The sequence below is a fragment of the Apus apus genome, chromosome Z, assembly GCF_020740795.1.
Source record: "Apus apus isolate bApuApu2 chromosome Z, bApuApu2.pri.cur, whole genome shotgun sequence".
NCBI classification, from domain to species: domain Eukaryota; kingdom Metazoa; phylum Chordata; class Aves; order Apodiformes; family Apodidae; genus Apus; species Apus apus.
The window spans coordinates 48,751,503-48,775,336 of record NC_067312.1 but is presented as its reverse complement, the minus strand read 5'-3'; the positions used below and the strand labels follow the sequence as shown (position 1 = coordinate 48,775,336).

The following is a 23,834-nucleotide window of genomic DNA, read 5'->3' as shown; positions in this document are numbered from 1 at the left end:
ACTTGACTGGTAAATCATTATGTTGTCACACCATGATTCACACTTCAGATGACACTCAGGATAATTTTCTAGGAGGTCTTCTGCAAGTCTCCTGTTCAATGAGTGAGAACATTATAGGACAGAGGACTCCTGTTGTACAAATGAAAAAGGAGGTGTGCAGAAATAAGAAAATCAGTACTAAAAAGCAAGTAATATTCGATGCCTACCCTGACTAACTTGCGTATTTAATTTGAGACACAGGTTTCCTCCATGACCATGTTTTATTAAATACCCTGCAGTTTCACTTTACAAGCAAAATTCCTCTTTAGATGATTAAGCTTAACTTCATACATGTATGTAAACTGTTAGTCTTTAAAAAAATCCACCACCTTATGACATAGCAAAATATTTTTCAGCTTCCATACAAAATAGCACTTTTCCTCTGCTGATAGAAGATACTAAAATTTTTACTGTCTTAAGTGGTCCATGTAACTTTTACAAAGGTTGTATACAAAAAACTTTGAAGTATGTAAAAACTCCAAACTACACTCCAACAGCCAGTGCTCTGCGAATGCTTTATTACACAAATTACATTCAGCTTCTGAAAATAGTGTCCTAACAGTGATACAATCTAAAAATAAAACACCTCAGAAACACATCAAGTTAGGAAGAAGAAAAACATTAAATAGAGACTTTTTTCTTTTCTTCAATGCAATATAATGTTAGTGATTTTAAAAAAATAGAAGAAGATTTAACAGCTTCATTTTCTTGTGGCACTGTATTTTCTCTGTACTGCAACAGGTTAAGGACATTGAGGAAAGGCACAAAACAGAAATTGGCAAGTGAATAGTTACAGGAAAAATATTTTCATTAAGCAGATAGTAATACTTATTTACAAGATCCCCAAATTGAGATGAGAAAATACTGCTGCTTTAAATCAATGCTGCAAATAGAAGACTGACTGCTTTATTAAGGTGTTCTCATAAAAAACAGCGGCACAGATATGGAATTTCCATACACTCCTCCACTTAAAAAACAGAACTAAAACTATACAAAATTAAAGGAACCAGTGTACAGCCCTACACAGACTAGTATAGTTTACAATTAAATAGACGAAACCTTACACGTGCTTGAGAGAAAAGGAATCTGACATTTTGGGTTGATTCATGTAATGGAGAATTCAAAGGCTGGTTTCAGGATGATGAAAGTGCTGGTGGGGGTGCTGAACACTCTTCCTCTGAATCTGAGCTATCATCTTCATCTTTTTCTTGATCACTTCCTTCAGTGCTCAGTCGGTCAAACCCTTTTTGGCTGTAGCCTTTGTGACTTGCAAAGAAGTTCCCAAGGTTAAGGCCACCACCGCCTTTCCCTGTGGAAAGCAAAACTTATCATAAGCAAAACCTCATCACAAGGTTTGCTTTACTGTATGGGTGGAATAAAAATCTATTTACACATTCAGCAGTGCAGGGTATAGTGGAGATGATTTTAAGTGTCCTTCTAGAAACTGTTTTTAAAGATCAGCACTTAAGTCACAAAAGCAAAGTGCAGAGATAATGAAAGAAGAATGAAACTGAAGTAGAAGTTTCACATTGTTGGTTTTTTTTCAGCATATATTCTCTTATTAAGTCTTCATGCATGCTGCTTGTGTTCCCACCAATTTGTCTTTGAAGGGCTTAATTTCATTCACTAGATCCACAGATAACCCATTATCTACTACTCTCCCACCGGCAGTGACGCATCCTCTTCAGCTGGAAGAATGAGGGATGAAAACCTGAGGTTTGCCCTGATCCTACCTCTGAGAAAGTTTCATCAAATCTGTTATTCAACTAGAAGTGCTTACCGGAAAAAAACCATCTAGTTACTGCATTCTTAAAAGATCTTCAATAACTTAGACTTACCTCTAAGTTTGCCTAAAATTCTGCCTGAACTTGAATCAAGTTTGTGTTCCCCACCAGCTGAAAAATAAGAGAGATTTCAAAAACAATCTAAGTAATTTATATTGTATGATTAAATAATTATCTGTATTTCCTGATGCAAAGCACAGACACTCAACAAATAGATCAGCAGCTCTAAGATGAAAAACTGATACTTTTCAGCTTCTTAATTAAGGTGAAATTATAATTCCTAAATTACCATACCACAGATGTTCAGTTTAGGCCAATTCAGCCATCAAGAAGATTCACACGTGACTCAATTCTTAGAATTTCATTACCTCACGTGTTAACTTATGTTACTGTGAATAGTTTACAGGAAGTACAATAACCTTGTCATATATAATGTGCACAGCTACCTTTCAGAACACTGCAAACTAGAGCTTGACATTTGAAATGGTATAGCTTCCCTTCAGAGAAGACTGCCTTTCTGGAAAACAGTGATCTGTGAATTTCTTCAGGTATTTCTGAGGAACTTTCTCTGCCTTCTCACAAATGATATCCTTCTCTCTGGAAATTCTTTCCATCCTTCATCCGAAGAAAAATTAAATGCCCTGGCCAAAATGACTTCCTATATACTGCTTAGTTTCCATAAATCTGTGCAAGTTTACCAATGTAACTATATCATGCTCTCTTACACAGTAAATTCAGGAACTGCTTGAATCGAATTGGAATGCAAAGATGCTACTATGTATCTTATTCATTAATGACAGTACTGCAAGTTTTCTAGAGTGTTAGCACATTTGATGAACTGAACATGTCTGAACACACAGTCAGGAAGGTGCACACTGAAATATGCAAATAAAATACAACCAACTTAGTTGCAGAGCAATATTAGATTGCTGAATTACGTACTCTGTCATAGTATGTCCTATCTAGTGGCAGAAACATGTTGTCTGTTCCATATACATTTTCTTGTCTTGATGAGAGTATCTTGATTAAAATATTTATACCATACAAAATAAAAAGTATAGTGATCAAACTCCTTCTGCAGTCTGCCAGTTTTAAATAAGTAATACGACTTAGTATGACTTAAGAAAAACATTTACATGGCCGTGTGAGTAGCAATAAAGCTCCCATGGCAATGGATATGAGTGCATTATGGAAACATTGTCTGCCTTTGCTTATACCTTTACAATATCCATAGAGCCCTTTGTTCCCAACAATCTAAAGATTGCAAAGTGAAAGTCAAACTGTGGTCAGAGTATTAAAATGTAGGTATTCCAGACAACAACATGAATAAATTCCAGTAACTTCTGATATACCAATTTACAGCTTGTCACCAATTAAAAGATACGTGTTCTGAAAAGGTGGTGGCTTAAGAAGTAATATTAGAGGCTTAGGAGAATGCACTGCTGTGTGTATGATGATTCTTAATTTGCATGCAGCATCACAGTATCTGTTCAGAAGGGCAAAGGGACAGTAAGTCTCTCTCTCTATTCATACCCTCGTCCCTCAGTGTTCAGCAATGTTTTTAAATGGAATAATAAAAGCCTGTTCTCTTGGTTACCTCTGTAGACAGTTGTCTTCCTCCACAGAATAAATACTAAAATTGCCAGCAGGACAACAACAGGGATAATTAGAAGAGTTGTAATAAGAACAAAGGGAACTCCAGTCTTGGCCTGTTGGACCAAATGTTGTTGTTTTTCCTGCTTCTTTAGAAGGTCTGTTGATTCTGGGTTGTTTTTCAATCTGGCTTCTGCAATTGTTCCTGATTCTTTAAAAAGAAGACAATTTCAATATATAATCCATATGCATCATGCAAGATAGAACAAGGCATTAAAGAAAATAACAAGTTAGAGTACCTGAAGTGTTGAGTAACAAGGAAACAACAGATAAACATTTGTGGAGATGATTTTAGCTCTTCCTGATATTATCCCAAGTGTAAGGCAGAGAGAGAGTCTGAATAGTATCATTTGCAAGCAAAGATGGCCTCCCCTTTTCTCAAATGGGGATAGAAGAGGTGTCAGGGAGAATTTTGTGTTTAACAGGATCTGTGATTTAAAATACAGGAAAATCTCCAAAAAATTGATTTTTGCAAATAAGCATATGTTGTACTATCAATTAGGTTTTTCAAAAGGGTGTTGGTTGATGGGAAGCTCAACATGAGCCAGCAACGTGCACTTGCAGCCCCGAGAGCCAACTGTGTCTTGGGCTGCATCAAAAGAAGTGTGGCCAGCAGGTCAAGGGAGGTGATTCCGCCTCTCTACTCTACTCTTGTGTGACCCCACCTTGACTACTGTGTCCAGTTCTGGAGCCCTGAACATGGGAAGGACATGGACCTTTTGGAGGGAGTCCAGAGGAGTGTCATAAAGATGATCAGGGAGCTGGAGCACCTCTCCTATGAAGACAAGGCTGAGAGACTTGGGGCTGTTCAGCCTGGAGAACAGAAGGCTCCGGGGTGACCTTACAATGACCTTCCAGTACCTGAAGGGGCTACAGGAAAGCTGGGGAGGGGCTTTTTACAAGGACATTTAATGAGAGGACCAGGGGTAATGGCTTAAAACTGTAAGTGGGGAGATTTAGGTTAGACATTAGGAAGAAATTCTTCACTATGAGGATGGTGAGACATTGTTACAGGTTGCCCAGGGAAGCTGTGAATGCCGCCTCCCTGGAAGTGTTCAAGGCCTGGCTGGATGTGGCTTTGAGCAACCTCGTGGGTTGGTGTCCCTGCCCATGCAGGGGGGTTGGAACTACATGATCATTAAGGTCCCTTCCAACCCAAACCATTCTATGATTCCATGATTAAGTTACCTACTTTTAATAGTAACAGTTCCACAAATAAGAAAGAATATTATCATAAACAAAAAGGAAAGCATTTTAAATATCTTTTTAGTAAACTTGTGACAAAGGGATAAATTTTCATAATGTCTACATCTCACGAAAGAACTTTGGCTCTGCAAATCTGGATAGCTTTTGAAAACATCATCAGATCACTCCTGACTACTTTGTTACCTCTCCAAGGAAAAAAAAACAACAGTAAAATCCTCTATGCTGTTTTGTGTATGTATAAAAAACAACTTTGTGCTAAATTTTAAATAGTAAAACTGTCTAGTTTTATGTTTGGAAGACTGACTTAACTGCATGTCTTAAGAAGCAGTTGCATCAGAAACATACTCTGAATCAACTCTACTTTGATTCTATATCAAATTTTAAATGATGTTTTATTATGCAAGATAGTAAATGCTTCAGTTTACAATTAACACTAATACAATGATAACAATTATCTAATCTTATCACTAATATAATGGTAACAATGGTACAATGACAACATGCTGTCTGTTCAAGTAGTGTCACAGAATCACAGAATCACTGATGCTGGAAAAGACCTCTGAAATCATCAAGTCCAGCCTATGACCTAACACCACCACACTGGCTAGACCATGGCACTAAGTGCCACATCCAGTCTTTCCTTAAACACCTGCAGGGATGGTGACTCCACCACTTCCCTGGGCAGTCCATTCCAACGTCTGATCACGCTTTCTGTGAAGAAGTGCTTCCTAATATGCAACTTAAACCTCCCCTGCCACAGCATCAGGCCGTATCATCTTGTCATTAGTTGCCTGGGAGAAAAGCCCAGTCCCCACATTACTAGAACCTCCCTTCAGGTAGTTGAAGAGAGTGATAAGGTCCCCATGAGTCTCCTGTTCTCCAGGCCAAACAACCCCAGCTCCCTCAGCCTATCCCTATAAGACTTTCCCTCTAGCCCCTTCACCAGCCTTGTTGCTCTACAGCCAAGAGCAATTTTACTCCACCATCTTGCATGCCTCTGCGCAAAAGCACCGTTCTCCACATATTTTCCCCCCTGCTTCACAGCAGTGCAAGAAATAATAACAGTCTATCGCCAGGAGGCTGTGAAAGTGCTGGCCACTTCTGTCCATTTGTTAAGCACAGGGTCTGTTTTCTTCAAGTGCAGCTGAATGGTGTTAATTTAATTAATAAGGTTAATATATACCCTAAGTTATTTTAGAGATCGTTACTTAAAAAAATGTTTCTTACTCTGGTGACCCTATTGACCCTCTGTACCTCTGGAACTGTCAGCTAGCATGGCATCATCCTAAAGAAGATTAAAAGATACCTAGATTTGTTGTACTGTGGATGCTGCAATGTCAACACTTCCTTTCTGGGTGTTTCAGGAGGACTGTTGTACCAGAGATGAAACAGAAGGATAACAGTTTTGATATTATAATGTTGGCCTACTTTATTCTATAAGCTTGCAACTGGCAGTTTGAACCTTCTGGGAATTCTCTCTGTTTGCATATACATGGTTAAAGCAAAACACACAAGCTCCGAAATCAACCAAAGAAAAAGTTAAGAATGTTTGAACATTTTATAAAAGCTATTCCATAGCCTGGTACTGCTTTCCTGAAAGGGAAATTAACTTTTCAATATAAAAGACCTACATCACAGAATACTAATGGCTAAAATTAATTTTCCTCTTCCCAAATTGCTGTTTTACACCTTTCAAACTCCTCTATGTGTATTCTTCATCTTCTTGTATTAAGTTCCTCCATGCTTTTATTTTTTTATATTTTTTTTCCTTTTTTCATTTTCTTGCAGATAATTTGAAAAAAGAAAGCAGTAGATGTAGGGAAATAAATAGGAAAAAAAATACATTTTTTGCCACATGGTGTGACTGGCAAGGCTGTGTACTGAAATACTATTCAGAAAAGTAAACAAACTGATGTTTTAAATAACCACTTATTGGTGGTTGAGGATTGCATAGCGGGGGAAGGATGCCAGTAAGTTACTATCAGAGTTATATTTCATAGCTATTTCTGCATCTAAGGGAGCTGAAACAGATACCAACCTGGACCATAACGGATGCTGCTATGGAATTAATCCGCTAGTTAAATTTTTCTCTTAGTGTCTGTGAAGCACTTGTCATGACTGAAAAGGAAATGTTTAGATTGGCTGTAAAATAGCATCTACCAGATAAGACTGTTACAAGCTGCTTTCCAGTGCTTCCTATGCCAGCTCATTGTATCTATAGGCACTGTATGAAACGATGGTGAAAAATAAATCAACAGTAAAACTAGTTAGCGTTTTTCCCTCCAATTTGGCAGAAGCAGTCCTAGTCCATGTGAAAATACTGGTGTCTTAATTTCCACTACATATTAGACTAACCTTTTATTTCCTATACCTCAATACCAGCCTTTTTAACTGACCAATGTTCAATTTCTGTAAAACAAAATTATTCTCCAGGACAACTGATATGTCAGAAAGACACTCAGTGACATCTTCCGGCTATCTTTCTCAAATATATGATACAATCCTACAGTAAACAATTCCATCAGCATCTGAAATTTGCTGAGCCAAGTCAATAAAAACCATTCAATGGCTCACAAAGGCACGGAGAAAAGAAAAGGCCTTGATTAATGAAAGGTGTTTCTTATGATTAACTCTTATACCACAGAGTTTTTATGGGCCTGTCTAAAGATTCAGGGATTCCCACAAAGAGAAAACCATTAATTATAGTCAAAATCACAATGGATTAAATGCTGGCTGAATCAGGGCTCCTTAGACACTGTAGTTTTATAATACAGCAAAAGATAAAAAGAAAATTACATAAGGATTTTCTTCATCTAATCTGTAAGTGGTGAACAATTCCATTATTTTTTTGTTCTCATTTTGCTTTGAATAAAAGCCTAGAAGAGGTCTCGTCGAGGTTACTATACAGAGAAAAAGCCACATCCAGTCAGAATTACAATGTATCTGGCCTAGTCCCCTGTTATTACCAGTAGCTGATAGCAGATGCCCCAAAAGAACACCCATGAATTCTAAGCAGATAAATATAGAATAACTGACTTAGTCAGAAGTTCATTTATAACAGCAGATTCTTACTGGTTGACTAAAAATATGAAGCCTGAGGCTTTATATCTGGCATATATTTTTTATCTGATATAATGTAATAGTGGATTCTATTTTTAATCCTGTAAATAGTACTACTGAAAAGATGCCCAACTAATCAGGTCCTTCTCCCTGAACTCAGGCTGCTTGGCTTGGGGGCTACTAGACTGAAACTGGGAAATGTTTCCATTTCTTGGAAATAGGCCTTCAAATTATACTAGATTAATTTTCTAATGATGAATACTTCCTATGAAATGAATACAAATTTTAAGTTAACTTGTGTTTTTCTTTAGCGCCTAGGAGTTTTCTATATATATAATAACCTCAAAGGAACAGACTCAGAATCATCAAAGTTGGAAGAGACCTTCAAGATCATAAAGTCCTACTGTCCACCCTACTACCCCTAACCATTAAACCATCTCTCTAAACACCACATCCACCCATTTTTCGAACAACTCCAATGCCTTACCACTCCTTCTGTGAAGAATTTTTTCCTAATATCCAGTCTGAACTTCCCCTGGAGGAATTTGACCCCATTCACTAGGGAGAAGAGGTCAACACCTGTCTCACTACAACCTCCTTTCAGGTAGTTGTAGAGGGCAAAGAGGTCTCCCCTCAGACTCCTCTTCTGCAGGCTGAACAGCACCAGCTCCCTCAGCCTCTCCTCATAAGACCTGTTCTCCAGACCCCTAATTGGCCTAGTTGCCCTTCTCTACACCTTCTCCAGCACCTCAATGTCCTTATACTGTGGTGCCCAAAACTGTATGTAGTAACTGAGGAGCAGCCTCACCAAGGCTGAGTATAGGGAGGGGCAGGATCACCTCCCTGGTTCTGCTGGTCACTTTACTCCTGATGCAGGCCACGATGCTGTTGGCCTTCTTGGCCACCTAGGCATACTGCTGGCTCATGTTCAGCCAGCTGTCAATCAAACCCCCTAGGTCCATCTCTGCTGAGCAGCTCTCCAGCCACTCTTCCTCAAGCCTGTTATGCTGCTGGGGCTGTCAACTACAGGGAAGCAGTTGCCTTATCAATGGAGGACACATTAAAATTACTAAAATGCTAAATAACCACGCTTTTGTTTAAACAGATGATGACATGACAAGAGAGACAGATCTACCAAGAGGCAAATATATTTTGATTCCTCCTGTAACAAACTCGTGCGCTCAGGACTCTCCTTTGATAGAGCATGTAGCCATACTGAAGAATAGTCTTGTAATGAAAACTGAGCAGCAGCACACAACTTCTGCAGGTGCAGTTTGTAGTCTACTTAGATAATTGTCATTAAGTCACCAGGTTCTTTGCCAGTCATTCCAGTGAAGTGGGTACTCATCTGAAGATAAAAATGTCGTGACATTAAGAACAAAAAGAACATACTTTCTGTGAATGCAAACTTCCACACCGCTTTGGCATGAACATCTCCAACGAATACTGTTTTATCTTCTGAAGCAACAACATCATGTGGCATCTCAAAGCTCTGTGAAGTGAAGCAGTCACAAATTACTCCTAAGTGTCTACATACTCATGAGCCTTCCTTAACCCTTAACTTGAGAATGGTCACATTAATTCCTTAGACTGGAATACACAGCAGGTGGTGGTGTAAAGGCCTAACATGAGTGAAGGGAGAGGAATTCCATTTCTATCGTGTGTCTGCCTTTTCCAGACATAACAAAGTGGAGATTATTAGAAGTATTCAAGCTAAACAATTGTTATATTTATATTCTTGCATTCAATGTTATCCTGTGAAATATATATTTTAAAAAATCATGAATCTTGGTTTCAAGGCCACATATTTAGTTTTATCAGAGTTTGTATGCTATTTGCTATACTCATAAAAAATAACTCTAATAAAATTTAAAATTAGACTTCAGATAACACGAGTACATGTGTTACCCAAAAATGGGTATCTTAACATTTAATCCTTACTCTAGCATAATTTATGGAAATGTTTTTTAAAAAATAAGCACAATAAACATATGTACATACTGTATGTATGACATTTAGTTTTAACTTCCACATTAATCTTCTGTAAAGAATGGATGTAACCATACCATACAGTTCAATTCTATTTTGGCTTAGGAACATACTCAACATATTCCTAGCATCTAAATACTTGAGTATTTTAACTCGTTAATTCTTCTCTTAAATGAGCTTTTAAGAACTGTCTGACACCAATAAAACAGGCTTGACTGAAGGTATTATCTGCAGGAGTCACCTTTAGGGTAGTGTCATTTTTGAATACGCACCACATGGAGAAAATAGACGCAAAATTCTAGTGTCTTTATTAAGTTACTATTATGAAGAATTCCTTTTAAATACCTTACGTTATAAAATTCTTCTTTCTTCTAACAGTTCTATGAAAGCTGGAGAAGCGGAATATTACCAACATTCTTATATATGCACCAAGCACTCTGTGCAACACCCTACCTTTCTAAATGGAATGAAAGTATCAATTATTTCTCCAGTAGAGAAGTTCATCACAAATCCTTGCACTGGTGCTGCCTCTCCAGGATAAGGCATTCCATTAACTGCAAAGAGGAGACCACCTGCAACAACAACAGATTTGCTTTTAGAATCCACTCATAGCAAACTATAGTAAAGATGACTTGCAATAGCATAGGTGAAAAACATCTGTCTGAGAAAAAGAGACAGACAGAAAGGTAACTCAACAGGAAACTAAATCACAAGAGGAAATCAAGTAAGGTATAACAGGTGAAAGTCTGGTATTTAAGAGACACACAAATAAGAAGAACAAGGGTTAAAAAAGTAACCTGGAGAATGCTTTGCTAAGAATGCTTGATCTGATAACAGTTCCTTGAGTATACACTCTGTGAAGGACCAGACCTTTCCTCACACGAACACAATATGCCCTTTAGGTCAGCAGTCCTAACGGGCTTAAAGGTGGCTGCTCCACGTGGCAGTTTAAGCCCTCTCCTGCCTGAAAACAACTCCCGCCAGGAGGAGGTAGCCAGCTGCTACCTGCTAGCTAGAGAGGAGCAGTGGTGGGAAAATCACAACAATGTTGCAAACCCTAAGCTGCCTGGTAACAGCAGTGGCGGGAAAAAGTCCCTGCCTGATTGGCTGAGAAGCCCCAGAAACAAGAGACTGGCCAATCGGGAGCGCAGGAGACCCATAAAAGAGACAGCGCGCGCTGCTTGGGGCACTTCTGGACGGACACTGAAGCTGCTGCTGCTTCTCTTGGGGGGGTGACCTGCGCCTTGGGGTGCCTGCCAGCCAGAGGTCCCCGATCCTGTTCCCGCTCCTTTACCTGCTGGTTCCTGCAGCCCGGCTCTCCCAGCGAGTCCCGGCTCTCCCAGCGAGTCCCGGCTAATCGCTGCAGACCCGGCTCGTCCCGCCTCGCCTGCGGCTTTTTGCAGCCCGGCTCCCGGCCAGTCCCGGCAGTCCCGGCTCCCAGCCTGCCTGCGGTCCCTGCCTGCTGCTGAGCACGTGCGGTGAGACTTCTTCCTGCCACCCCTGGTTCTGAGACCGGGTTGCAGGGGAAGTCACCCGCAGCTACTACAAAAGCACCTAGACCATCTCAGGAACAACGTAAGGGATTGTATTCTGGGTATAAGTCTCTCCCTGAGGTGTTCCTGTCTCACCTGCACACAAACCGTGACCTGATACGGGACAAGCATTGGGCATATCCCTCCTTCCTCTTCCCCTCAGATAATTAATCTGGGTGTGTAAATAAGGTTTACCTATATATATATAAGTATTAGAGCATGTGGAAGTTATTGATATTTGGTGTTTTAAAGATATTTTGCAGATCTGTGTCTTTTAATTCCTCTCTTTGAGTTTCCTGCCCCAAATTGTTTTATTTTTCCCCTCAATAAACCATGTATTCGTAAATTCTAATTGGGGATTGGCTGCTGTTACTGGAAACACTAGTGAGCATTGAATAAGCGTCTCGCCCGAAAAGTCAGTGCCGAAGTTCATTGCTCCTCTGTGAGAGGCGAGCACTGCATGTGGACCTCTCGGCAGATCCCGGTAAGTTAAATTCACTCCCAACAAGGAGATATAATAGGTCGCAGATTGCAACAGTATCAAAAGCAGAAATTCACCTAGGGAATCCGTGGGTCCACAAAAGGAAAAAGGTGTGAAAGGGGGACTCGGGGATGAGGGGCCTGTGGCAGAAAAGCTCATTTTTTGTCCGTTTTTTCTGTTGAATAGGCTGGGGAGATTCTGACACAATGTGTTTTTTCATAGCAAAGGTGTCAGAGGAGCCAGCTCAACTGGAAGGCAATACACAAAAGGTGTTAGACAAGATTAATAATTCACCAGGTTTGGATGACATTCCCTGAAGTTCAGAAGGAACTCAAATGTGGAAATACAGAGAATGAGTTGTCAAACAGATGGCAGGAGAGCTTCAGCAGAGAAAAATGTACAGTGATGCTTCTGCAAAAAAAATAATCTAGGTCATGCCTACGTGATGTTTAACGTGGAAGTGGCAGCTACAAGTCAGGAGAAATATCTCTGAGCCATCACTTCAAGTTCCCTGAAATCTTTGGCTTCAAATACACTGACAGCCAAAATTTCAACAGAAAGTTTGGCATCATCAGGAAGAGACAAATGAAGGGGATAGTTCTTCCACTATGCAAAAACTTGGCATTCTCATGTGTTGAGCACTGAGTGCTGTTTTACTCCCTGCATCTCATGAAGGTCCTAATGAAGTTAAAGATGCTAGAAAAGAAAGGCAATTAAAATAGTGAAGGAGCTGATGCATTTAAGAGGCTTATGGGTAGAGAGAGTCTAAGGTGGCTGGGGTTCTTTGATTTGGAGAGACAGCTAAGAGGCAGAAGATAGGAGGACTGTGGAACTTCATCAACTTCAAAAATACTGGGACTGAGAAGCACTGAATAAAACTAGGTTACTTTTTAAAATAAATAAAAAAAAATAAAGTAGCTAGTGAACTCCTGGAGCCTGTAGCTGCAGGAGGTCATGAAGGCAGACAGTACAAACCAGTTCAAAATAGGACTAGAAAACTCATGGGCAATAGGTCTGTACAAAGATTCTGTGAAGAAGAGGTCACGAGCTACCTCCTAACAACCTTAAATAATGTGCTTGTGAATTCATGGGGGGGAGCACAGCAGACCACAAAATGCAGCCAGGCTTACATATTTTCCTTAGAATGCTTCTCTTGCTGCCACTGTTAGAGCACTGGGCTATAGATATCAGGTATCTCATCCAATACAGCACTTCTGATGTTATTGGCAGATGCAAGAGAACTTTGATATTAAATTTTGTATCAACTACAGAGTCAAAGCCTGGCGTCCCAGAATTCCTTGTCCAGTTCTTGACATTTACATCCCCTTCAGTATCAGTACTAAAAATCTCTAACATGAAATCTTAATACATTAATTGTTAACCAGACTGTGATGCTAAAACCCACAATTTTTCAACTGTTCGCTTTCAGGTTTTTTGTTTTATGAACCCAAGACTTTCCTTGATAGTTTGGAAGCTCGCTATTTTGGTCTCTTCATTGGAACTTGAAATTAATATTTAAGTAATTATTATTAACTAATTATTGACTGTGCAGTCTCTAGGAAGCAAACAAGGTCATTTACTTGTTGACATCACATTTAGTGATGAGTCATTTCTCAGAAGCAGAGATTGTATGCAAGCTTCCTTCATCTGAAAATAGGAAAACAGGAGAGTTCTAAAATTTTCCATTACATCAGCTCTGCTTTCAACAAGAATAAATTCCTGGCCTAAGAAAACATAATAACTCTCTTAATGAAACAACACAGTACACAGTGTGTACTGTGACGCACTGGCATAAAGTAACTACTTGAAATCTGAAGAACAGGAAAAAAGATTACCTGAAACATATGAAACTGCAAACAACTCTCTTCCAAACGATTTGTGCTTGATCTCGTTTATGAACTCCCCAGTCTCTAACCTGAAGCACAGAATTCGACCATTTTCCCTGTCTGCAACACACAGCTGATTGAAGTCAGGGATCAGGGCTAAGCTGTGAGGGATATGAAACTGTCCAGGTCTGTCTCTGCTTAAAGAAGTGTCTGAAATACAAAATATCCAGGTTTGTGTTAAAGTACACCCTGAAAGTACCAGTTTTGCTTAAAAACAGCAGTATGTCACATAACACAATATGACACTGGGAAAAAAATATAGTCAACTTGCTGTATTCTCCTAGCAGTTTTACTTGTTTTGGCAGATACACTGTGGTAGTCTTTTGCATTGTCTTTGTAATTCCTGCATTTATGAATTTGCTATTTCCCCATAATATTTGGCATAGTTTAATGCCTGATAAATAAGACTGAGTCAGGCAGAAATGTAATTACTTACAGAACTTAGATGGGATCATGGCACAAATCTTGCAAAAATTGTTAAAGGCTTATACTATTGATTAAATGCTTAAGAAAAAACATTTTGGTGAAAGAACATTTTCTTGATGTGCCAATACTTGTAATGAAAGCAAGCTAGCAAGGTCCCATTTTTTTATTTTTACTGAATAGATAACTACTACAAGTATCTGTATGACTAGAAGAGAGAAAATTGCAATGCAATGACAAGGCTGAAATTCAGCTAGGGCCTGGAAGGTATTTTGGTAATACACATTTATAAACAGAAGTAATGCTAAGTTCATGACAACAGCAGTACAGATAAAGTAGCAAGAGCTCTAACCTGTACCTTCTCCCCATTGCATCACGTACAATCCATTTGGAGAGAACTGAATGATTCGACTGTTACAGTAGCCATCAGAGACATAAATGCTGCCAGTTACTGGATCCACGGCCACATCAGTTGGTTGACAGAAATGATTTTTGTCACTGCCTGGTTGTAAAGCCACTCCTAAGACCAGTAATGGTTCTTTGTCATCTGGTCCCAGTTTCAAAACCTGTTTTTTAATTAAATGGGAAAAAAAGTTTTAGTTATGGAAGATGAAATATAAGACTCCCTATTAAAAATATCTATTATTTTGTATAAAATAAATGTATATACCAAATATAGCCTTAACATATTGACTATGACATGTATTACCAGTTTCTCATACCATTGATTCTAGGAATTACAGAATCACAGAACATTAGGGGCTAGAAGTGACCTCCAAAGATCATCATGTCCCCCTGGGACCCGACCCAGGAGCTGCACCAGGGCTGCCTCTCGAACTCAGGGGAGGAGGATCAGGAGGGGAAGGAGCTCGTGCCCTGGTTGGGCTGAGCCTCCTAGGGACCAACAACCTGTGGCAGGCACTGGGGGTCTGGGCAGGCCTGCAGGAGCTGGAGCAGAAGCTGGAGCTGCTGGAGCTGTGGCAGGAGGGGGTTCTGGGGATGCCCACTGCCCCACCAGGAGCTGAAGCAGGACCTGCAGCAGCTGCAGGAGGAGATCATGGGGCTGATGGGGAACACCTGGGCCTGGCTGAGAATGCTGGAGCCAGGGCAAGAGGAGGATGAGAATAAGAACAGCATTGGAGCCTGGATGAAACACACCCAGCACACTGTCCTGTCAGGTCAGTTCTGGTCTCTAAGTGGTCAGTGATGCTTGGCCTAAGCCCAGTACCGGCAATGGAGCCTGGACAGGGTTAGGAGGAAATTTCCTTTTTCTAAAGAACAGCTACTCTAAGAACCACTGTTCTAAACCAGATCCTTTTATTTCTCAATACTATGTCCATGAAGGCCGCGAGGTCAATTTCTCTAGCCATATTTTTTATATTAACAGGCCTAGGGAAACAACTTATGTCAGATGCCTGAGAAAATGAAAACTTTTTTTTTTTTTTTTTCAAAATATTAAGGTCCTAATATTAAAGCTTCAAAAACATACCTGGTGGAGAGCTACATCAGTGACCCAGTAGTTACCATTTTTATCTATGCTCAAACCATGTGGTAAGTAAAATCTGCAAGTACAAATGTAGAAGAATCAAGTTGAAAACATCTGCAGGAAGAATTATGTAGATGTGAAGATTTAATTTTCTATCTACAGATCAACAAATGCTGGACAAATTAACTATCTGTAGAATTCCATTGAAAAGATAACTTTACATAATAGAACTTTATTGATAACACCATCTCAGCTCTCACAGTCAGCTGATCTCTGGTGTCCCACTCTGGCTAATATTTGGTTACCTTTAAGGACAATTTGCAATACTCATGAGCTCAGAATTTCTGTTAATCTGGTAGATGAAGTTGTATGAATTGCTAGAAAGCAGAGGTGGTAAAGATGGCAAATTACTTTTGTTAATTGTTGACTTTGCAGTTTTTATTTATTTATTAATTTAAATGTACTCAGAGGTTACAGTCTCACAATACAATATAAAACATGTGAAAAGGGATGTGGGGACTTTTTAGAGTAAAATATACAAAAAATGTTAGTCCCATTGATAAAAGCAAAAAATACTTACAGATTTTTGCCCACGGAACGAAGCAGTTTTGCATTACTTGGATTCAGGACAAGAATTGTGTTCTGTTCAATTGGTCCAAGTCCTCTTTGCTGATAAACAAACTTGCTGTCAAAAGAACTACACCAAAATAGTGGAATAGAAAGCCAGCGTCAGAAAGTTTCACTGATGACTGATACACACACAACTTAAAGCTGAGTTTTTTAGTTTAATTCCAGTGTGGGATTACTGGCTACGTTTTTTTTTCTTTAAATAAAACCTTATTACATTATTGTATGAACGTAAGAGTTATAGTGTTGGATGTCTGCATTTCCTACTAAACTTACGACTTCCAAACTAAAGGAGCACCAGGTCAACACAGTAACAATTAGGATAATTCTAAAGCAAGCAAGAAAAAACCCAAAACCTTCCTATTTTAAATTGTTCTTTTTTCCTTTCTTTGCTGTGGCAAATGAGAAATGGGAAATCCAACCATGCAGTCCAAGTAAAAACAGAGCTACTAACCAGGGCATAATTGCCAGTATGAACAAGTATATTTCATACTGTCTAAGACAGTGTGTGCCCATTTGTGTGTCTTGGTTTTTTGCTTTTCAAACATAAGTCATTGTTTTGCTAAAGCTTACCACTGTAAAATTCAGGTATCATGGTTGCTAACCTTTTCAGCATGTGCCTGCAGGAGACTATAGGAGATGGTATGTATTTCTCCTACCCACACAAATCTACACCAAATTTTCAGGATACATGGAACATATTAATAACACTAAAACATGTCACTGTTTCAGACATTAAGAACCAGGATTAACTTTCCAGAAGACATTTTCCAGGCGTAAAATTATAATATGCTTAACAAAGAGTAAAAAATACAGTTGTCTGTACCCCAGTGGACAAACTATTACTCTAACCTGCTGAAATACACATTCAGCATTTAGTGAAGGTAAACAGAATGTAAAATATTTTGAACAAAATTTAAGTCTGAATGATAGGAAATGGTATTTGACTACAGATGAAAAATGTATAAATACAAGACATAACTTCATCCCTCCCACCTTGCATTTTTTAATACATTTTTTAATCCCAAGAGAAATCCAACTATGATTGATGCAACTTGATAAACAAGAATATACTTTGTAGTCACAGAGGTTATGAACAAATCTACTAAAACTTTATATTGCACAGTCCTAGTACCCTCAGCTCTCTGTAACAGTAGGTATTAATGTCTAGAATTTTTAATGTGGAAAAGCAATACTGACTTCATAAATAACCCAATTTGGTAGCCTTCCATGACAAGGCTGCAAAGATGGTGGATAGTGGCAGAGCAACTGTCATCCTCTACCTGGATTTGTGAAAGGCATTTGATACAGTTCCACACAACATCCTGGTCTCCAAACTGACAAGACATGGATTTGACAGATGTACCACTTGGTGAATAAGTGATTGGCTGGATGGCTGCACCCAGAGAGTTGTGACACTGAGTTAGCTCACTGTCCCAAGTATAGGCAAGTAATGAGTGGCATTCCTCAGGGGTCAGTACTGGGACCAGTGCTGTTTAACATCTTTGTTGGAGACATGGACAATGAGATTGAGTGTATCCTCAGCAAGTTTCTGGACAATACCAAGCTGTGTGGAGCAGTTGACACCCTAAAGGGAATACATGCCATAAAGAGAGACCTTGGTAGGCTTGAGAGGTGGGCTAATGTCAACGTCATGAAGTCCAACAAGATCAAGTGCAAGGACCTGCACTGGGGTTAGGGCAACCCCAGGCACAAATACAGGCTGGGGGCAAAATGGCTAGAGAGCAGTCCTGAGGAGAAGGACTTGGGGGTGGTAGTAGAGGAGAAGCTTTTGTGTCTTCTTTCAGTTGCAGGCAATGACAGGTGAGTACAGCCAGTGAGTACAGGTGGCTTTGTAGCTGGTATCACCACAACAATTTTGTATTGTTTCACAATGGGATGGCCTATATAGCACCAGGCTTGCTGGCACCTCATGGGAAACACCTTTCTCAAAGGGTGAAGAGGGTCTTTGTTTCAACTGATCAGTGAAGATACATACATACTAATTTGACTACTGCTACTTTAAAAGAAGCAATACCAAACCAAACCAAACCAAATAACACCTTATTATTCTATGTCATACTGTTCTGCAGCATGGTTTTCTAATTAGGTTCTGTAGTTTGATATCAAAGGACGACTAAAATATGTTGCGTATTACTTCACAGTAATACAAACAATTTACTGCTAAACCTAATGTCCTTCTGGTGGGCTACATACTAAATTTAGACAAACTATCTGATCTGAAGCTTAAAGAGGGGAGATTCAGGTTGGACATTAGGAAAAAGTTCTTTCCTGTGAGGGTGGTGAGATGCTGAAACAGGTTGCCCAGGGAGGTTGTGGATGGTCCCCGCTGGAGGTCTTCAAGACCAGGTTGGATGGGGCCTGGAGCAACCTTATCTAGTGGGAGGTGTCCCTGCCCGTGCAGGGGGTTGGAACTAGATGATCTTTAAGGTCACCTCCCAACCCAAACCATTCTATAATTCTGATTCTATGATTTTATGATCTCATAACCCCTGAACGTACAACCCTGAGCACTATTCTTGATCAATATCAATTACCTTTGTGGTACTGTGCTCAGCCTTAATTAACCTGCCCAGCTTGTTAAGAATGCAATAACAAAAAGGCAGTGTATATTCTTTATTATGTCTTTTATAAATTGCATGAATAGTATATACATTTTAATGCAAAATTACTTCCCACTGATTCATTTCTCAGCCAGATGAATATTTCTAGTTATTTTCAATCTGAATAGCATATGCTATATATAGCAAAAACTGCTCTGAAACTGAGGAGATGATGTGGTAAAAGAACTTGACTTATATAAAAGGAATTAGTTTTTTTAAATCATGAACAGAAAGAATGGTACAGCTACTGAAAAGCTGCTACTGTTATTATAGGGCTTATCATTGTATAACTGCTTTTGTGTTCTCAAGCAGACTGAAGTTGCCTTATAAAACAGCACAGACCATTTATCCAGCTATATTTAGTTAAATGAAGATCCAGGTCTAATGGTAGATATTAACAATACATTGGAAACATTTGTGTATTGCCTAACAGTGCAGATAATTTTTGTTTAATTTTTTCTAGGCGATGCTGGTGAAGCATTGAAACAGAAAAAATAAATTCTGGGTTTTCAGGCTTGATTGATTAATCATATTTATCATTTGGTAAGGAAAACTATTCTCAACTAACTGTGTATTTACAGCTAATTATAAATATTAACTTACAAGTCTGGTAACTTCTTATCCCTCCCTGTACAATAGTCATGACAAACCCCTTTCAAATACTCTTTTTTTTTTACTTCTTTTTAGTGAAAAATAAGAAGACATATACTCCTTCCTTTTCACCACAATCCATGAGAGGGTTCCCAGACTACTTCATATGCACATGATGTACTCGAAGATAAAAAGGGAAGGCTGACTGGCTAAGCATATCTCTGTGTGCCTGTTCCCTGTGCCATAAGATACAACAGCTTAACCACAGGCATGTTTTCCAAATGCATTGTTTTAAAGACACAATACTGTATATAAACAGACCTACAGATGTTTTAGAATATGTCATTTAAGGCTTCCCACCAATGCTTTTCTCCATGTTGGTTACCTGACTGCTCCACAATAATAATAAGAAAATAATAATAATAATAAAATAATACTTGTGAACAAAACCCCTCTGAAATGAAGTAGGATTTCATGTGCAGTCATCTTTATGGAAGACCAATAACTAACTACAGTTAACAGCAGCTCATCTTACATCTTTGTTAGGTATCTCTGACTGAATGCTACTGGCCATTATTTACAAGGTCCAGCAGTTCCACTCTGCTCCAACTTCAGTCCCCACAGTGCAAATGAACACTACTAAAACTAAAACTAAGATCATGTGTTTTTCTGGGAAGTCCGATAATCACAAGCTAGAAATACTCCAGATATGAAAATGGCTGCTGTCGAAGACAGGGCTTAGTTAATTGAACCTGTAGTGTTACCTACAGCAGGTAGGTATGTGGATTTCCAGACTCCAGACTGCAGGTCCTATCTTCTTCTGCACCCACACCATAAGAAAACTGACATTCAATCTGTTCCTTGACATGGTTGATTATGCTCACTTTGCATTTTAGAGAATATTAACTTATTGGTTGGTTGTAGGTTGGGTTTTTTTTGGTTGTTGTTGATTTGTTTTTTAGTTTGTGGGCTGTCCAAATACTGCTTGGTCTCCAACTCCAGTTTTGTGCTCTGGGTAGTGAATGTATGCCTCAGTTGCCAGACACTCAAAAATAGACACTTCTGATGTAAGAAATTAATACAACTGCCAGCCTATTTTAAAGTATTTTCTCAATTCTTTCTTCAATGACACAAAGAGCTGCACTTATGTTCATTCGCAGGATGAAAAAATATTAACTTTTAAGCTTGAGTAATAAAATTTGCAGTATGAGTCATCCTTTCAAATTCTATAGTCTATATTTATGGAGAGATCACCAATATAATGCAAGAGACAAAAATTATTGTCTTACCTGCTGCATTATTTTATTTAGCTAAAAACCCAAAACACTTTCTTCCATAAAACAATATTTTAAGCATAATATGTTACTATAAGTTTGAGAAAGATGTCCCCTCTAGTTTTTGGAAACCATGTCATCTTAAAATGAATTAATCAGGATTTGAAAAAAATCCTTCTATTTAGCCTTACAGTTATATATATGGACAACAGATGCTTAGAAAGAAGATTAACAAAGCACATTTTAAAAAGTTACTATATAGTACTCTGTTACAGGCTAATGCTCCTAGTGTTCTGCTACAATTTCATGGAAATTTTTCTGAAGTGTCCATCTAAACAATTAGACACTATTTTAAAGCTCATAAACATGTGCACACTGTGCAAATAAGGACACTATACATTATCTGGAATGTTCTGTTCTTAAAATACTATCCCTCTGAGTATATCACTTTACAAACAGTAGAAAAATGGCTATTATAAAGTTTGGACTTTTTTTTATTTTGTGACAGTAAATGTAGTAAATTTTATTAAATGTGTAGAAGAAGGCTTGTTTTGAGAGAGTGATGCAGACAGGCTGGAGAGGGTCTAGAGAAGGGTCACAAGGATGATCAAAGGACTGGAGAACCTGCCATATGGGGAGAGGCTCAGAAAACTGGGCTTGTTAAAAAAGAAAGAAAAAGAAGAAAGAAACAAAAGGAAAAAGGAAAAAGAAAGGAAAGAGGAAAAAGGGGAAGGGAAGGGAAGGGAAGGGAAGGGAAGGCAAGGCAAGGCAAGGCAAGGCAAGGCAAGGCAAGGCAAGGCAAGGCAAGGCAAGGCAAGGCAAGGCAAGGCAAGGCAAGGCAAGGGGGTAGCTACAAAGAATAAGGTCCGATTGGACACAAGAGACAATTTTTTTCACCATGAGGACAAACATTGGAACAGTCTCCCAAGGGAAGTGGCAGATTCCACCACACTGGACAGTTTTAAGTCTCAGCTTGACAGAGTGTTGAGTCATCTTTTTATAAACAATGGTAGTACCTAGAAAGGTTGGCCCAGATAATCCTTCAGGTCCCTTCCAACCTGGCATTCCATGATTCTATTAATCCAATTTTGTTCAGTGGACATAAAGACAAAACAGAATTAAGATACACTGCAGCTAGCTTTGCATGTCTAAAGGTACTGTCTAAAGATGTAGCAACCCTGTCATCTTGAAACTGTCATTTACCACTTTCATTCTGAGTCTCCTGAAGGCACTTTGAGCCAAAGAATGGAATTTTAAATGGCTAAGGAACTGCAGTTTGTCTGGTCTTGAGAAGACATACAAATAGCACACACCAATCTGACCTTTTAACATGCCATTCAGCAGGGTATCTACTTACTTTTCATCCCAAACATGATCACCTCTATGGAAGATAACTAGGTTATTTTCAGAGTCCAAAGCCAACCCAGAAACTTGACCTAGTTTGAGGTCTAACCCAGGCCACTCTATAGCCTCTTCTATGTGGAAATCTGACCAAGGAAACAAACAAAAGACATACATGTAGCATATTTGTAAAAAAAACATGGCTAACTCACTTTTGGTACAAAATGCTGAGAATTATATGGAGATTTTCTTACATGCAGTATTTCCATTAATGTATTTCAATTTAGTTCCAAGCACAGGTTTATTATAGGAAAGCATGCACAAGAACTGGCATTCTGCTACATACAGGATGACAGAAAAGTCAAAACTACTTTTGACTCCATTATTTTCTCCCTCTTATAAGGATACAGGTACACAGACTCTAGAAGTTATAATAGCTCTGTTAATACTTTCTATATTGAAAGATTACAGAAATATAAAACTATTATCTAAAATCAGCAGGAAAAAGTAAATATTGCCATATCAGTGTCTTATTAAACATGCATAAAAGACTATTAATCACAACTACGTATCAAAAGTGGCTGATTCATTATGTTTTTTAAAAAAAGCTTTTAACACAAAAAAAATACAGGTGAGGAAGATAAATGGCATCAAGAAGTAAATAAAACAGTAATTCTGTTAAGTTTGCCTATATTTCTTACAACCAACATATGTATTAATTCTGCATAATGCTCATATCCTAATCCAATTATAGGCATGAATAATACCTAAATCTGATGAAAGAGATCAAGAAGGGTAGAGTATCTGTCATTGTTTATGCTGTAACACACTGTTTTTAAGAATAAATACTGGATAGCTTTTTAATAACACAAATGTGATTTCACACTAAATCAACAGCACAGAAATTAGCAAGGGAACCACTACTAAAATTCTGGATAGTTCTTGTGTTTGTCTTAAGTCATGAAACTCCTCATTTAAGAGAGAGGAACTTAGTTTCAACTTAAAGATTAAAATTTAAAATACACATATGTTTATGTCATCTCTGTTTTATGTAAAAATAGACTTAAACTGATTAAAGACATGAAGAGTCCAAAATTTTGAAGAGCTGCAGAGTGTTAGCTACAATTATAATTTTCTCACAAATAGACTGCTTAAATGCTATTTCAAAGAGGTGGGCTTGTGTTGCCCTGGCAGTATTAAGAGACAATTAAACAATATACCCCAAAATAAAAAATGTAATGGCAAGAAAATTGTCACTCTTCTGGTTTGGTTTGGTGGGTTTTTTGGTAGCAGGGGAGGGGCCCCAGGGGTGGCTCCAGTAAGAAGCTGAGAAACTCCCCCTGCTCCAAACCCAGCCAAGGAGCCATTAGAGGGACAACAAATGCACCTCAGCCATTAACATATGAAAGAACTGAAATGAGACCTGAGCAGAGTGAGCACTTAAAGAAAAAAAAAAAAAAAGAAGAGCTGTGCTGGAGAAGCAGAGCGGTGCTGGTAGTTGGAGAGGAAGAAGGGGAAGAAGGTGCCCAAGGAGAAGTTTCCCTGCAACCCATGGAGAGATGGCAGCTGTCCCCCTGCACTCATGGAGGAACGTGGTGGAACATTCCCTGAAGGTGCCAGGAGGGGTGAACTTGGCTACTGGACTTGGATTTTGGGGCCAGAGGATTTGCTGCCAGTGGGCTCTGATTATGCAGCTTGGGAAGACCCCGGCGCCAGGGGAGTTTGTTCCCAAAGCAGCCCCTGACTCTGTGGGTAGCCCAGGCTGGAGCAGCTCTGGACCTCGTGGGAAGGACTCATGAAGGAGAGGTTCGTGGAGGACTCTCTCCCATGGGAGGGAC

General features: G+C 39.0%; 1 protein-coding gene across 6 annotated transcripts in view; it reads right to left on the bottom strand.

The window, feature by feature from the left end:
- Nucleotides 1–535: 535 nt before the first annotated feature.
- PAM (peptidylglycine alpha-amidating monooxygenase) overlaps nt 536–23,834 on the bottom strand; it is a 110,973-nt gene continuing 87,674 nt past the window's right edge. For 4 of the 6 annotated variants that reach the window (XM_051643650.1, XM_051643649.1, XM_051643653.1 and 1 more), the window contains 10 exons: nt 22,013–22,142; nt 16,120–16,236; nt 15,543–15,615; nt 14,406–14,619; nt 13,580–13,780; nt 10,185–10,303; nt 9,135–9,234; nt 3,421–3,627; nt 1,878–1,934; nt 536–1,348 (listed from right to left, as the gene is read on the bottom strand). In XM_051643650.1, the coding sequence (XP_051499610.1) occupies nt 1,173–1,348; nt 1,878–1,934; nt 3,421–3,627; nt 9,135–9,234; nt 10,185–10,303; nt 13,580–13,780; nt 14,406–14,619; nt 15,543–15,615; nt 16,120–16,236; nt 22,013–22,142 (1,394 nt within the window). In that variant the 3' untranslated portion in view covers nt 536–1,172. The remainder of the gene's footprint in view (nt 1,349–1,877; nt 1,935–3,420; nt 3,628–9,134; nt 9,235–10,184; nt 10,304–13,579; nt 13,781–14,405; nt 14,620–15,542; nt 15,616–16,119; nt 16,237–22,012; nt 22,143–23,834) is intronic. The other 2 variants (XM_051643651.1, XM_051643654.1) reach the window with 1 other exon arrangement.